The sequence below is a fragment of the Heptranchias perlo genome, chromosome 5 (assembly GCF_035084215.1).
Source record: "Heptranchias perlo isolate sHepPer1 chromosome 5, sHepPer1.hap1, whole genome shotgun sequence".
Taxonomy (NCBI): domain Eukaryota; kingdom Metazoa; phylum Chordata; class Chondrichthyes; order Hexanchiformes; family Hexanchidae; genus Heptranchias; species Heptranchias perlo.
In genome coordinates this window covers 33,623,262-33,640,306 of record NC_090329.1, presented here as the reverse complement: position 1 = coordinate 33,640,306, position 17,045 = coordinate 33,623,262, and the positions used below count along the sequence as shown (strand labels likewise).

Genomic DNA, 17,045 nt, shown 5'->3' with positions numbered 1-17,045 from the left:
TCAACACAAGTGCACAGAATATCTAGACTGTAAAGTCACTATAATCAAATTTAGGCCAGGTTGTAAGACCACCTGGAGCAGGTAATCTCACATCACTTTGGCTTCACATTGATTGTAATATAACTGCAATTGATGTGAAGCCAAATTTTTTAAAGTTCTGAGGACATCCTTCATTTCTCACTTTTATTATAATAGCAAAGTTTCAAACCATTTGGTACCAACAGTGCAAATCTGCTTATAAAGAAATAACACAAAGGAATAAATCGCTCTTGTTAGAAATTAAAAGGTAACTTGTAGTAGAAAGGACCTTGTTGAACAGAACTCTGAGTAAAATACTGCAAAAAAGAGCAAATTGTTGCAATTTATTAAAAACACAGTTGTATCCTGTAATTATAGCAATTGGAGTAAAAGCTAAACCTGGTATTTGGTGTATAATAGTAGGAAAGATCAACATTAATTTAGTATAGATATTGGTACAGGATATCCCAGTTAAGCTTCAAAACTTATTTGCAGTAAGTTCCTGCCCAAGGCAAGGCATTACAAACACAACTGAGTGGAGAAAATGAAGTAAATAGAAGAAATATTGCATGGATTAGCATGGTACAAATTCTGATCTCTGTCCATACCATCAATTAATAATAATGTTTAATCACTTGTTTAAAAAGAGCAAAGCAAGGCAATATGAGCAATAAGTTAAATACACACACATAAAGGTCTGTTCTTTGAACAATCGCTAGGGGGCTTTCCATCGACAACAATATAGAGGTGACTGACCCAGGCTTTGAATGTCTTTGTTCTCAACTGCAAAAAGTTTTTGATAAATTTACAGTAATGATGCTCCAGACAAGATCAGTACTCTTCTCTGAATGTCATACTGCACTACTTTCAGCTGTCAATGTACCTCACAATCCTAGGGGGTAATTTTACAAACCTGGAATTCTCACTAGAAAATCCTGCAGAGTTCGCTGACCTCTGCACCCGAATCCCCAGCATGCACTCCAGACGGATGAAGTTTGGGGCCAGGAGCATGAATTTGTAAAATATACCTTCTAGTGTTTACTTAGAATTCAAAACTTCAAGACAAAATTACAAAGGAAAAAGTATGGGCCAAATTTTCAGAAGTTCTGGAATTTTTCACATATTTCTTGATCTGCGTGGAAGAAAGTTGCAGATTTCTGCAAGTGTATTTTTTTCATTTTTTAAAATGTATGTCTTTTGGTGCTTTTTCGGTCATATCAAGCTGAGGGATATGAGAGCTGGGAAATGGATCTTTTTTCCACTTTTGTCACTCAAAATCAGAATCAACCAGGTTAGGTACACCCTGGCAACATGCAAACAAAGGCGGCACTTAATCTGCCCCAAGAATCTCCCTCAACATCTGAGAAGAGCACCCTGTATTCCTTCAGTATGATTTCTTTCAGTTGTCACACAAGCCAACCTGATGGTCTTTCTGGGTGAGATTGCAACTTAATGCCAATTTGCGGACAGTTTTGACTTGTGGAGCAATAGCCAGTAGGAGCTGGGTTAAGACTGCCTAAATTTATTTCACATAGGTCCCTTACTATTAATGGAAAATATAGCTGGTTAATAATATACATAAAACCACATATCTGGAACATATCCTATTCTTGTCTGATTAATTGTATTTTCAACCTTTTTTTCTCTTGGCCACATTCTGGGTTATTTACAAAAAAATACGGTCAGTCAAGGGTGGTGTTTGTTACGTTGTTTCGATAGGTGCCCTGTTCCTGGGTGCGATGGTCAAGGTCACGTGACTGGGAAGTACGCATCTCATCGCAGTGCATCAGGATGCCCCCTAGCTGCCAAGAGACAAAAGGATGGCTACCTTAACGGATCACAATTCTCATGGAAATCTGGGAAAACAGAAGGCATGTCCTGTCCAACTCCAGGATGCGATGGTTCGGGACACGTAAGCGGCAGCTTTCTTACCCATCGCAGGTGAGAAATCTGGTAGCAGTTTATTGAAACTGTTGTCTCAAAGTTAAGGTTGCGATAGTTTTTACATTTCTGGAATTGATCGTTAAAACACTAACCATTTGATGAGTCAAATACTTGTTCAGTGGGAAATAATTACTGAACTTTTGGTAGCCAAATGTTTGTAACGGCTCAAAATTTTCAAGCTGAATTTTCAATAATGCCGCTAGATATTTTCAGAAGTTCATTCTTAGCAGATAACAGACAGTTTTTAAGTTCCCTGCTGCTCATTGCTACAGCAGATGTTGTGCTCATAATTCTGGGTGAGCACATTTCTAATCCCATCTTGTTGGCCACGGTGAAGTGTACAGCTGAGGTCAGTCACTTCCTAATAAGTGCGGAAGAAGATTAGAGACCATCATCTGAGGTTGAACATTCACACCTTCTAGAGGCTGGGTCAAGAGCAACATAGGATGATGCCTTGGATTTGGTTACTCATTTGGCACCACGGGTGGCTCTGCTGCACAGGAGGGGAGGAAGAAGAGTGGCAGGGCTATAGTGATAGGGGATTCAATTGTAAGGGAAACAGATAGGCATTTCTGTGGCCGCAAACGTGACTCCAGGAGTCACGTTTGCGGCCACAGAAACGCCTATCTGTTCCCCTTACAATTGAATCCCCTATGCTAGGGTCAAGGATGCCTCCCTGTGCTCGGGTCAAGGATGTTGTGGAGCGGCTGCAGGACATTCTGGAGGGGGAGGGTGAACAGCCAGTAGTCGTGGTCCATATCGGTACCAACGACATAGGTAAAAAAAGGGATGAGGTCCTGCAAGGTGAATTTAAGGAGTTAGGAGATAAATTAAAAAGCAGGACTTCAAAGGTAGTGGTCTCAGGATTACTACCAGTGCCACGTGCTAGTGAGTATAGGAACAGGAGAATAGACCAGATGAATGCTTGGCTGCAGGGATGGTGTAGGAGGGAGGGATTTAGATTCCTGGGATATTGGGACCAGTTCTGGGGAAGGTGGGACCTGTACAAGCGGGACGGGTTACACCCGAGCAGGACCGGGACTAATGTTCTCGCGGGGGTGTTTGCTAGTGCTGTTGGGGAAGGTTTAAACTAGAGTGGCAGGGGGATGGGAACCTGAGAGGGGAAGACCCAGGGGAAATTTACAATACAAATAGTACAAACAGTTGTTCAAGAATAAGTGAAAGGGAAAAGCGTAGAGCAGCAGAAAGAAAGTGTACTTTAGATACTACAGATAAAGTGAAAACTAGAAGGTGTAAGGCGATTAACCCAGCATCAAAGCTGAAGGTCAGGCTAGGGTGTGTGGCCCAACTAAGAGTTCTATATACAAACGCACAGAGTATAAGGAATAAATTAAATGAACTACAGGTTCAAATTCAAATTGGAGGATATGACATGATAGCTATCACTGAGACATGGCTGCTGGATGGTCAGGATTGGGAACTAAATATACTGGGTTATAAGGTCTACAGGAGAGACATGGAAAATGGAAGAGGGAGAGGAGTAGCCTTAATGATTAGAAATGAAATCACTTCAATGATAAATGAGGATATAACGAGAGGTAAGCAGCCAATAGAGACCTTATGGGTTGAATTGAGAAATAGGAAAGGATCTAAGACTACAGTGGGAGTTGTATATAGGACCCCTGGCAGTCGCTCTGAAGTGCTAGATTGTATAAATGCAGAGATTAGACAAGCGTGTAAGAAAGGCATAGTGGTCTTAATGGGGGACTTTAACCTTCACATAGATTGGGAAAAGCAGACGAGCAACTGTCAGAAAGGTAGTGAATTTCTTGAGTGTGTTCGGGATAGTTTTCTACAGCAGTATGTCCAGGAGGCAACAAGGGGGCAAGCCATACTAGGTTTAGTAATGAGTAATGAACCAGATTTTGTTAACAGCTTAACTGTACGCGAACATCCATCCAATAGCGATCATAACATGATCGAGTTCAATGTAGTGTTTGAAAGGGAAAAAAGTGAGTCAGCTGCTAAGATTCTAGACTTGGGCAAGGCCGACTTCAATGGGATGAGACAGAGACTGTCCACAGTAAACTGGGCAAATCTGTTAATGGGTAAAATGACTGATGATCAGTGGGAAATGTTTAAAGAAACATTTAACGTGATACAGAATCAGTTTATACCCATGAGGGGCAAGAACTCTACTTGCCAAAAAAAACAGCCATGGACAACTAAAGAGGTAAGGGACAGTATAAGACATAAGGAAAGGGCATACAAAAAGGCAAAAAATGGCACAGATCCTGGTGAATGGGAAAGATACAAAGATCAGAAAGGGTCACAAAACAGATAGTAAGAGCTTAAGGGATATCAAAACCAATACGAAGAACTTTTTAGTTACATTAGGAAAAAGAGGGTGGTCAGGAGCAGTGTTGGCCCCTTAAAAACTGAAAGTGGGGATATTGTCATTGACAATGGGGAAATGGCAGATATGTTGAACGATTACTTTGCGTCAGTATTTACAGTAGAAAAAGAGGATTGCATGCCGGAAATCCCAAGAAAACTAATATTGAATCGGGGACAGGGATTCAATAAAATTAACATAAGTCAAGCAACAGTAATGAAGAAAATAATAGCTCTAAAGAGTGACAAATCCCCAGGACCAGATGGTTTCCATCCCAGGGTTTTAAAGGAAGTAGGTGAGCACATTGCAGATGCCCTAACTATAATCTTTCAAAGTTCTCTAGATTCAGGAACTGTCCCTCTGGATTGGAAAACTGCACATGTCACTCCGCTTTTTAAGAAAGGAGAGAGAGGGAAACCAGGGAATTATAGACCAGTTAGCCTAACATCTGTTGTGGGGAAAATGCTGGAGTCTATAATTAAGGATAGGGTGACTGAACACCTTGAGAATTTTCAGTTAATCAGAGAGAGCCAGCATGGATTTGTGAAAGGTAGGTCATGCCTGACAAACCTGATTGAATTTTTTGAAGAGATGACTAAAGTAGTGGACAGGGAATGTCAATGGATGTTATTCATATGGACTTCCAGAAGGCACTTGATAAGGTCCCACATAAGAGACTGTTAGCTAAGTTAGAAGCCCATGGACTTGGTTAGGAAGTTGGCTGAGCGAAAGGCGACAGAGAATAGGGATAATGGGTAGGTACTCACATTGGCAGGATGTGACTAGTGGAGTCCCGCAGGGATCTGTTTTGGGGCCTCAATTATTCACAATATTTATTAACGACTTAGATGAAGGCATAGAAAGTCTCAAATCTAAGTTTGCCGATGACACAAAGATTGGTGGCATTGTAAGCAGTTAGATGAGAACATAAAATTACAAAGCGATATTGATAGATTAGGTGAATAGGCAAAACTGTGGCAAATGGAATTCAATGTAGACAAATGTGAGGTCATCCACTTTGGATCAAAAAAGGATAGAACAGGGTACTTTCTAAATGGTAAAAAGTTAAAAACAGTGGATGTCCAAATAGACCTAGGGGTTCAGGTACATAGATCATTGAAGTGTCATGAACAGGTGCAGAAAATAATCAATAAGGCTAATGGAATGCTGGTCTTTATATCTAGAGGACTGGAGTACAAGCGGGCAGAAGTTATGCTGCAGCTATACAAAACCCTGGTTAGACCGCACCTGGAGTACTGTGAGCAGTTCTGGGCACCGCACCTTCAGAAGGACATATTGGCTTAGGATGGAGTGCAGCGTAGGTTTACTAGAATGATACCCGGACTTCAAGGATTAAGTTACAAAGAGAGATTTCACAAATTGGGGTTGTATTCTCTGGAGTTTTGAAGGTTAAGGGGTGATCTGATCGAAGTTTATAAGATATTAAGGGGAATGGATAGGGTGGATAGAGAGAAACTATTTCTGTTGGTTGGGGATTCTAGGAGTAGGGGGCACAGTCTAAAAATTAGAGCCAGACCTTTCAGGAGTGAGATTAGAAAACATTTCTACACACAAAGGGTGGTAGAAGTTTGGAACTCTCTTCCGCAAACAGCAATTGATACTAGCTCAATTGCTAAACTTAAATCTGAGATAGATAGCTTTTTGGCAATCAAAGGTATTAAGGGATATGGGCCAAAGGCGGGTATATGGAGTTAGATCACAGATCAGCCATGATCTTATCAAATGGCGGAGCAGGCTCGAGGGGCTGAATGGCCTACTCCTATTCCTATGTTCCTATGTCCTGTTTGGCTGGAGATCGATGCACGATACAGGGAGAATCTAAAGAAAGGAATTATGGCCTAGAAATTGGATCATTTTTCAGGTGTGAAACAGGTGCCCAAAGGTCCAATATGGCAGATAGTGCAGTCCATCCCACGCCGGAGCTGCGTCACCTGCTATATTGGATCGGCCGCCTCCATAGGGATCCACCGCGCTCACCGGAAGTATTCATAAAGCTATTATCATATTAAAATAAGGGTACGCGCTGGCTGTAGGATCTTTTTGTGAAATTGGTCTGCTCCAGTGCCTGACTCGCCACACGATAAACTCGCCCAGCAAATCGTGGCTGTAACAGTCAGCAAGGGCCCTGTAGAAATGCTATTTGAAGTGCTCATCCCCTTCATACAGGTTAATTACTGATTTGTCCTTTTGGGCTGCTTGTCAACTTCTGGGCCTTGTTTTGTCCATTTTCTTTGTTCCACTACTGACTTGTGAGTTCTGGTAATAACTTTCTGCTGCTGCTGGACTGCCTTGCAAATATCTCATTTCACTCATGGGTGGTCTGTTACGTCTGCCTCTCGGGCTAGAGGAGGACGGGGAGCAGCAAAAAGACAGGAGAGTGCAGGAGCAGCTGGGAGAAGAGGGAGGAGGAGGGCAGTATTTGGAGGCTCTACCCACAGTGGGTCTTCAAGGAACACTTTTCGTTACCTCAACCAGACCGATGAGTATTGTGTGAGGTGCTTGAGCTTCATGAAGGAGGCTGTCAATGAGCTCTGTCACCTGCTGCAGCCACAACTGGAGCTCCAAACCAGGGCATGGAAAACACTGCTTGTGGCTGTTGAGGGCACCATGGCCCTTAAATTTTATGCCACAGGGTCGTTCCAGCTGCAGCAGGTGACATCTTGCAGTTCGCTGTTCACTGATGTGACTGAGGCACTCTATTCGAGGAGGAACATCTACATTTCCTTTCTCATGATCCAAGCGAAGCAGGATGAGAGAGCACTAGGCTTTGCACAAATTGCAGGCTTCCCCAGGCTCCAAGGGGGCCATAGGCTGCACTCATATTGCCCTTCATGCTCCCCATCACCAGCCTTGCATCTTCCTCAACAAAAAAGGATTCCACTCAGTCAACATGCAGCTCATTTACGACCACAGGTACATAAAAATATAAGAAACAGGAGCAGGAGTAGACCGTACATCCCCTCATTATTCAATAAGATCATGGCTGATCTTCTACCTCAATTCCACTTTCCCGCCCTATCCTCATATCCATTGATTCCCTTAATTTTCCAAAATCTATTGATCTCAGTTTTGATATACTCAATGACTGAGCATCCACAGCCCTCTGGGATAGAGAATTCCAAAGATTCACAACCCTCTGAGTAAAGAAATTTTTTCTCATCTCAGTCTTAAGGCCGACCCCTTATCTTGAGACTATGCCCCCTAGTTCTAGACTCTCCAGCCAGGGGAAACAACCTCTCAGCATCTACCCTGTCAAGCCCTCTAAGAACTTTAAAAGTTTCAATGAGATCACCTCTCATTCTCCACAGAATATGGGCTCATTCTACTCAATTTCTCCTCATATGACAACCCTCTCATCCTAGAAATCTATCTGGTGAACATTTGTTGCACTGCTTCTAAGGCAAGCATATCCTTCCTTAGGTAAGGAGACCAAAACTGTACACAGTACTCCAGGTGTGGTCTCACCAAAGCCCTGTACAATTGCAGCAAGACCTCCTTACTCTTATACTCCAACCTCCTTGCAATGAAGGCCAACATATAATTTGCCTTCCTAATTGCTTGCTGTACCCGCATGTTAACTTTCTGAGATCCGTGTACAAGGACACCCAAATCCCTCTGACTACCTATATTTCTTAGTCTCTCACCTTTTAAAAGAATTCTGAATTTCTGAACTTCCTACCAAAGTGGATAATTTCACATTTCCCCACATTATACTCCATCTGCCACGTTCTCACCCACTCACTTAACCTGTGCATATCCCTTTGCAGCCTCACAGCTTACTTTCCCAAGTAACTTTGTATTGTCAGCAAACTTGGATACATTACGCTCGGTCCTCTCATCTAAGTCATTGATATATATTGTAAACAGCTGAGGCCCAAACACTGATCCTTGCGACATCCCACTAGTTACAACCTGCCAACCGGAAAATGATCCGTTTATTCCTACTCTCTGTTTTTTGTCCATTAACCAATCCTCAATCCTTGCTAATATATTACCCCCAATCCCATGAGCCCTAATCTTGTGTAACAACCTATTATGTGGCACCTTATCGAATGCCTTTTAAAAATCCAAATATACTACATCCACCGGTTTCCTCCTTATCTACCCTGCTAGCTGCACTCTCAAGAAACTCTAATAGATTTGTCAAACATGATTTCCCTTTCAGGTAACACATAAAGCAGGTCTGTACCTGGTTTCCCAGCAGCAGCCATAATTAATTCATCCTGTGCCAGTCCTCTATCCCACCTCTTTTCAAACCAGACCATCAGGTCATAGGCTGGCTACTTGGCAACAAGATATATCTAGGACCATAGGACATAGGAACAGGAGTAGGCCATTCAGCCCCTCGTGTCTGCTCTGCCATTCAATTAGATCATAGCTGATCAATACCTCAAATCCATTTACTCGTCTTAGTTCCATATCCCTTGATACCCTTACCTAACAAAAATGTTATTGATCTCAATCTTGAAAGCTCCAATTGTCCCAGCTACATTCTCTTGGGGGAGAGAATTCCAGATTTCTACTACCTTTTGTGTGAAAAAGTACTTCCTGATTTCCCTCCTAAATGACTTGGCTCTAATTTTAAGGTTATGTCCTCCTTGTTCTTGATTCCCCAAACAGAGGAAATAGTTTCTTTGTATCTACCCTTTCGAATCGTTTTAACATTTTAAACACCTTGATCAGATCACCCCTCAATCTTCTGTACTCAAGGAAATACAAGCCAAGTTTATGCAACCTGTCCTCATAATTTAACCCTCTAAGCTCTGGTATCATTCTGGTGAATCTGCACTGCATCCCCACCAATGCTGATATATCCATCCTGAGGTTCGGTGACGGAAACTGAACACAGTACTCCATATGGAGTCTGACCAAGGTTCTATACATCTGAAACATAACTTCCTTCCCTTTGTAATCCAGCCCCCTTGAGAAACCAGAATTCATTTCACCTTTTTGATTGCTTTTTGTACCTGCCTACTAGCTTTGAATGATTTGTGTACTTGGACTCCCAAATCTCTTTGCTCCTCCACAGTTCCTAGTTTCTCACCATTTAAAAAATACTCCGATTTATCTTTCTTGGGTCCAAAGTAAATGACCTCCCACTTGCCCATATTGACACCGAACCTACCAATCCTTTTAAGTGATTCTCTTCATTGTGCTGGCTGGATGTAGGTTTTCACTGATAGCCTGTTGGGTTTCCGTTGGCCCTGAATCTCCTTGAGCAGCTCTTTGCAAGGGCCCTGCATGTGAGTACAGCACATCACTGTGGTGACTGGCTGGTGCTGCCTGTTTTCAGCCATCCCTTCCCATGCCTGGTGCATTGGGCGTAGAGTTGCCAACCCTCCAGGATTATCCTGGAGTCTCCAGGAATTAAAGATTAATCTCCTGGACACTGCTGCGAGCAACCCAGGTGAAAATTCATAAGGACATTAAAAAAAATTGTGTTTTTCATTTTCTTTGAATGCTTTTGTTTACTAGTGATAAAACTATTGGAGAGGGGGAAAATAGGCTGTTTGACTGGGTGGGGTGATTGGAGGCGGACAGTCATCTGATGAAACTTTCAGAGTTGGCAACCCTGATGGTGACGGAATCCAGTATGAACTCCTACTGCATAATGTTTTCCCTGCCAATTTTTTTTCCTCCTCAAAAGAATTTTTTCCTTTTGCAATTGGATTGGACCGAATACCCGGTGCCTCAAATTTGAACAATGTCATCTGACAGCTATCGTCTACTGGTTGATTTGCAATTTCTTAATTGATTTTACATTTTACACTTCATACCATTTCACACCTATCGCACTTCACTTGCAAGTCAGGTCACTGAATTGTCTAATCCTATTGATTTCAGCTCCTTAATCAGCTGGCTTTTTAGAATGCTGTCTCTGTTTTAAACATTTAAAGTGCTAATATTTACAAATTGTCACCGGGAATTTCCTCAGGGGTTCCCCTGCCCCGACACGCTAACTTCAGTGGAAGATCAGCAGAAATCCCATTTATGTGCCTATCCCGAATCACGACGGCTGATCGAGAGAACCCATCGAGGAAAACCTCCGACGTGTACCTCTTAGTGTAGTGAACAAAACCTCGACATTTCTCATTTCTAATTATAATATTTTGTCCCCTAGTTTGTTTAACATGTTAGTGAGTTAAGCGTAACAACAACTGGTTAATGTGTCTGTATGTCAATAAGAAGCACTGGCACTTTAAACAGGAGATGCGGTGTTGCATTTTTAAATTCTAATTTGAAACCAGTAAACTCATTTTGAACAGTGTTTGTTGATGCTTTATGCTTTGCTCACCATACATTTTTGTAAGTATGGGTAATTTTTTTTAAAACATTAATTTAGCCAGCTGTCACATAACACCTATGGTGAAAGATCAGGTGAGGTAGCTGGATGTTGAAAGGCAGCACCACGCACACTAAACTGCACTGGAACAATTTAGAATGTCCGATTTTTCTAAACAAAAGTAATGTTATATACAATATTTATATACAATATGTTATTTATATACAATATTTATATACAATATTTCTGAGAAAATTTATTATACCAGTTTATTGTCTGAGTCAATACCAAGTATAATCTTCAAGTGAAGCAGGGTTGGAAGGTATGGCTTTAATTGGACTGGGATGGACAGCATTAATTCAGTCCCCATTTTAAACTTATACAATATTTCCATATTTTTATGTAGTACTTTGATTCTTTTTTAGTTAAATAGCAAAACTGACGGTAGTTTAGAAAGGGGAGAAGCGAAATTGGTTGGAGCAGAGGAGATTTTGTACGGTACAGGCTGAAGAGCTGAGAGATGCAAAACTGGGATGCTAAAACACCACCACTGGCGGGAGGATGTAATTATAACATGACAAATTCACATAGGTAGTTTCCATTATAACTGTGGACATTAGAATTTATAATAGAAAATGTTGACAACATGAAGTAAGATTTTATAGTTAGGAAGTGCCCACAGATATAAGATTTTTAATATATTAGAGATAGATTGAGGTGGTATTTCAAAAATATTTATTGTTTTTTTTTATTCGTTCATGGGATGTGGGTGTCGCTGGCAAGGCCATCATTTATTGCCCATCCCTAATTGCCCTTGAGAAGGTGGTGGTGAGCCACCTTCTTGAATCGCTGCAGTCCGTATGGTGAAGGTTCTCCCACAGTACTGTTTGGTAGGGAGTTCCAGGATTTTGACCCAGCGACGATGAAGAAACGGCGATATATTTCCAAGTCGGGATGGATATTGAGATGTCCTCAACCCTGGAGAAACCTGTCACAGAATTGACATTCTCATGCCATAAAATTTGGTTGGGTTTGCCGCTGAAATTGCCCTTGACGTGCCACAGAATTCTAAGGACCCTGAATATAATTGGAAGCATATTCTGTAGGAGTGTGTATTTAAGATGTGCTTTGAGCAATTTGGAAGTATTGCTTTGAATGAGGTGTTTCGGTATGTTTAGAGATGTAACAATATATTTTCATTATATATTGAAATATAATATAGCCATAACCTATTTGCTAGCCTGATGAGTTTCTGCTTGTACTGATTGTATATCAGGCAGTTTGTATTGATGTATTATAGAAGTCATTCAAACTTATATGTGTGCAAGTTAGAGCAACCTTCAGAAAGCATTTTTTTTCAAATCGAAATCTGGTTGATGAAGGGATTAAAATGTGCCAAGTTACATGAAACATTCACTAAATGTACAGTTGTCATTATTTCTACCCATGTACAACATCTCTCAAATATTAATACGACTGGAGTTTTAAAAGACACAGTAAACATTTAAAACTAATTATACTATGTCAATGTTTATTAATAACATAATACATATACACATTTTTTAAAATTAGTCAGTAAAAAACATTTTCACTATTGGAACTCCATCCCTATAAATATCTGATCAGCATAAGACAAAGAATTAACGGTAATTGCAGATTTTAGAAGTAAAAGGCTCCCATTCAGATGTCAATCTGTCATAATTATTTTAATTATTCTGTGTACAATTATCATAAAAAAGAATTTCCTGATGCACTTGTGATAAAATTTATATATCAGTGATTTGATAAATCATGAATATCCCAACTTAATTAGTAGAAGCTGAATGAAAATGAGCACTTCAGTAAGTGTTTCAGTCCCAATGTTATAATTTTGTTAATTTAATTTGTTTCACTTTCCTGCATTTTCACGGATCCAGCCTGTCAGGATGTCCGAGAGCTACTTCTGCAATGAAGAAAGCAAGGTTGTCGGGAGAGGAAATGCTGACGATAAAGCAACGAGCCAGTAATGGTAAACAGACTTCGCTTATCTTGCAGAGCAACCCAATGTATGATATAAAGCAGATTTTCTTAAGTGAAGTTGCTACACATTTCTAAAGATTTGTCTGATAAAGCTCATCGAGCCTGTAGGAACACTAAAGATAGGCTCGTGCTCCGTTGGCAGCTGGCCACAGAAAATATATTAGAATTAAAAGGTTTCTCATCCAAAAGAACTTAATTAATTGACATCAATAAAATTGCGATTCGTAACCTTTGTTAAAAAAACATGGAAGAAAGAAACAGGCATGACATATGTCTATTTATATAGATTATAGAATTAGTCACAAAGGTTTTGAAAACTCAAAAGTTCAATCAAAACAACAATTGAAAAAATGACTTCATTGCTACACAAGAGTGGGGATATAATGTACTAGGACGATCCTTTATAGATACAGCGGCCCAGAGAAGGAAAGTAGAATAAATTAACTCTTGTGATCAATTGGACAATATAACAGAAAATACCTGTGTGAGAAGCTTTAAAACACTATTGGGTTACGGGATGGTGATACAATAGATATTGTGAAAAGGGAAAGCATGGGAGTCAGAATTAGTCAGAGTAAAACTGCTTACAAAAATCTTTTGTTGAAATGCTTCAAATATTAAGTTCTATAAAATAGGCTGAAAGGGTTTATTGTGTGCCTTGTATGTTCCCATAGATTTTATTAAAAAAATAAAGATTGTAGGAGGATCTTATAGGTGTTTTGAACATATTAGCATATTTGGTAAATGAATAGGATGATTGTGTATAGCATCAGTAAGGCAGTAAGACTAGTTAGGTACGATAGATTAAGCAATATAATAAGTAATAGGATCTCTGAAACTATCCATTGAACGATTATTGTGCTGGGCCAAAGTAGAGTGGAATGGTAAAACCAAAATAAAATGGAAACAAAATAAGTAAACAAACCAATAAAGTATTGTAGGGTATAAAAAGACTACATACAAATTGGCTGAAAAGGGGTAAAACAGGGGTAAAAAGGGGTAAAATGATCCATGCATTTTTGAAGCCTGAAAGCTCTGGATAATTTATATATTAAATAATTAAATGACAACAATGGTCCAACTGTTGGCATATCAATGAACTGTGATTTATTAGTAAGGTATAGATTTTCCCTTGTTTCCCCCACCCCCCACTATGGCAAGTTTTGAGATTGGCTTGAACAGCCAGAGCGGGTAATGAGCAGAATTTTTCTTTTTGCCACAAGGAGGGGTGGGGTGGATGGGGGTGTTCAGAGACGAAGTCACTTGCTGCAGACTACTCTCACATAAATCTGAATGGTTAGTCACAGGCCTGTCTGCCTGCCTGTATAGCTGGGAAATTGTGCACAGGGCATTTAAAAGAAGGGAGGATATTAGTAAGCAGTGGAATAAAAACATAGCACGAAATGACATTTATGTAAGATATTAGTACTTCTATAATGTGGTTAGTTAGTAATAATAGTAATAAGATAACAAAAATATGTGCTGTTGCAGCAGCCAGTCTTCCTACATTGTGGTGGAATGGTCATGGCTGCTATTACTTTCTGGTAATCAAATTAATAATCAGTTCCCCCCTCGTAATGTAATCCATTGCTGCTGATGCACCAAAATTATTCGACCTACTGTCCCATTGTGTATCAATGACATGGAGCACATTGTTAATGTGCCAGTATTATGATCCCAGTACTGAACAAAATGATTTCATGAACATTGCGATATATAATATAAAAAAAGAAATGGATATACTCATTGGTTTTAAGACTGTAATCGCACCTCAGGTCAGATTGCAGTGGTAAACAGCCCAAGTTTTGCTCTTATGGGTTATGGCATCAACATAATTCTTTACTGTCTTGGATCTAATTGCCAGCCATCTATTATATCAAATAAACAAATATATATTCTCTGATCACAATGAGACATCTCAAATTACTTCACCACTATTAATTATTTTTGAAATGCAGTGACTGTTAAGTGGGTCATGGAAAAGAAAATTGGGACAGATGTAAAATGGGCTGCGGATTCTCTATTACCCTGTTTCGCTCCACTGGTGAAGATCAGTTTCTCCCCCGCTTTGTTTTATTTATTTTAACAGCAACAAACAGAAATGCTAATCACGTCAGCTTTCTGCTGGGTGACTTTGTTCTGTAGGATTTTGTTAGCCTTACTGGCAGAAGCCTAGCCAACGAAGGCTTATCTGCAATCAAGTTCATTTCCTGCCTCTTACGTGATTTTACAGGCACTTAACTAGCCAAGTAATGACCAAGGATGTTAATCCAGCTATGGAGAGTGGGAAACGGTAGTAAATTAAGCAGAGCAGAAAATCTGGATAGCCTGTTTCATTGATTTTGAACGACTGATTCATAGATCCTTGGCACTAGAATTCAAGTAGTTGGTCTTAATGTGTGTGACCAACCTCCGAGTTTAAAATCAGAAACAAAGAGTAGACTACAGTACAAATCTTTTAAAAATTGTGTGCATTATCAGCTTGTGCAGTTTGTATTGAAAATTAATTTCTTGATTAGTTCTAGCTTTCTTTGTATCGGTAATGATTTGATTAAGCAGCCAAACCTTGAGAATTAAAACATACTTAAGTTTTTCAACAGTTCATTGCTCATCTGCATAAAGTGCACCATTATCCAAGCGCTGCTCAGCAGAGCCCACGGAACTGTATTCAAGTCAATGACTTCAAGTAAGGATGAGAGAGAAAATTGGTGGAAAATGCAGGGGTAAAAAGGAAAGATCGTGCAGGGATTTTATAAGTTTCAGCCCGGCTCAGGTTCAGCAGATTTCTGTTAGTTCTGATAAAACAAAACCAAATGTATAAACCATTGGTACTCATATTTCTGCCATTAGGCCACTTGTGGTTTATCTTCCCCTCATCTGTGGTCCTTAGGAGACCTACTGTTCTGTGTAGGCTTCCAATTACAGCTCAGCAATACAGAGTGGGAGCAGTGTCGGCCCTCACAAAGTGTTAGTGAGTAATCCTGGTGGAAACCAAGGCCATTTCAGTCATCTGTAGCTCTGCATGCATGATGTATTAATCTCACTGAACTTTGATAATGTTAGCAACCGAGTAAGATTTCAGCAGAGTTTAAGCTAAGTATCTTTGTCCCATTTTTAAATACACAAATCATGTTTTTTAATTGCACAATTATATTACATTTGCGCACCGGAACCATTTATTCTACCGTAGTCAGCTAAGATATTTTTAATCATTTCCTATTTTGTCAATATATTTTATTTAAGCATGGCTTTGTGAGGTTGCCACTTACAACAAACCACAATGCTTAAAAAACTTCCACCTTTAAACTGAGATTCAGCAAATTATTTCTTTACTGCATTCAAGTTACAGGACTGTAGCAACTATGCAGTGGCTTTTATCACTTATTAGGAGGCAAAATCATATTTGTAAATGTTTTATGTTTTGCTCTTTTATTAAAATCATCTCTGCATGTGCATAAAGTGAGAATTTTGTAGCACAAACTAAGTGTGTGGACAATGTCAATCTTTTAAAGGCTTTTCATGATTTCTGTTTGTAAAATGTGCAATTTAATTTTTTTGTTGCATTTAATATATTCTTCCCATCATTTTTCTGTAATTTTCCTGGATATTTTTCCTGGTCTCCAGGCAGGAGACCTGCTCCAACACCTCTGTTAGTGCTATCCAATAGCCAGCCACCAGGAAGTGCACAAGAGAATCTGGGTGACTTTCTTGATTTCCCCAACCTCTCTGTGTGTGGAAATACCTGGACCTGTGCTTTGTATCTCCCCATGATGTAATTTAGATCAGGAACTCACAGGAGAAACTGTGAGCAAGAACCAGTATCTTACCACTTGGTCGGGCCCCAGTGTGCTATATAATATTAAGTATTAAATAACTTATGCACTGAGCCAAAAATAAAATTAGTCCCATGTGTAGATCTATTTTACACATAATGGGGGAGGTTTAGACTGTTGACTCCATTTATAGCCAAACCCAAATAATCAAATTAACTCTGAGGTAACAGTCAGCAATTTTATGTGAACCATTGGTCCTTATTATCAGTTATTTAATGGGAGGTGCTTGTTTTCACCACTGCACAACCAATTAGTGTGCAGTGCTACAAACCTACCAATATATGGCACATAGTAACCCAAATGATTTAATGTACAACACTATGAGGTTGATTTTCACTGCTTCTTCTGGATGGGAATGAGGCGGTCATGCTCTGAAAACTGCAGCACTGAACTTACCATCTGTTCCTGCTCCTGATCCGCCTGTGGCTATTTTGTCGAGTGCCTTGTGAAAGGCGGCCAGAGTGCCCGCCTGTTTCAGGTGGGAGCCGAATTGTAATATGTAAATCAGGGTCCTATGATGTACATAGGACCCCAATCCAATTTTGAGGTATCAATGGGTGAAGCATGCGCT

The 17,045-nt window shown here is 40.0% G+C and overlaps 1 protein-coding gene across 2 annotated transcripts in view; it reads left to right on the top strand.

The window, feature by feature from the left end:
- Positions 1 to 17,045, top strand: part of LOC137321352 (myelin transcription factor 1-like protein) — a 238,022-nt gene that overhangs the window by 198,932 nt on the left and 22,045 nt on the right. For both annotated transcript variants that reach the window (XM_067983737.1, XM_067983738.1), the window contains exons 17-18: positions 1,738 to 1,959; positions 12,539 to 12,630. In XM_067983737.1, coding sequence (XP_067839838.1) covers positions 1,738 to 1,959; positions 12,539 to 12,630 — 314 coding nt within the window. The remainder of the gene's footprint in view (positions 1 to 1,737; positions 1,960 to 12,538; positions 12,631 to 17,045) is intronic.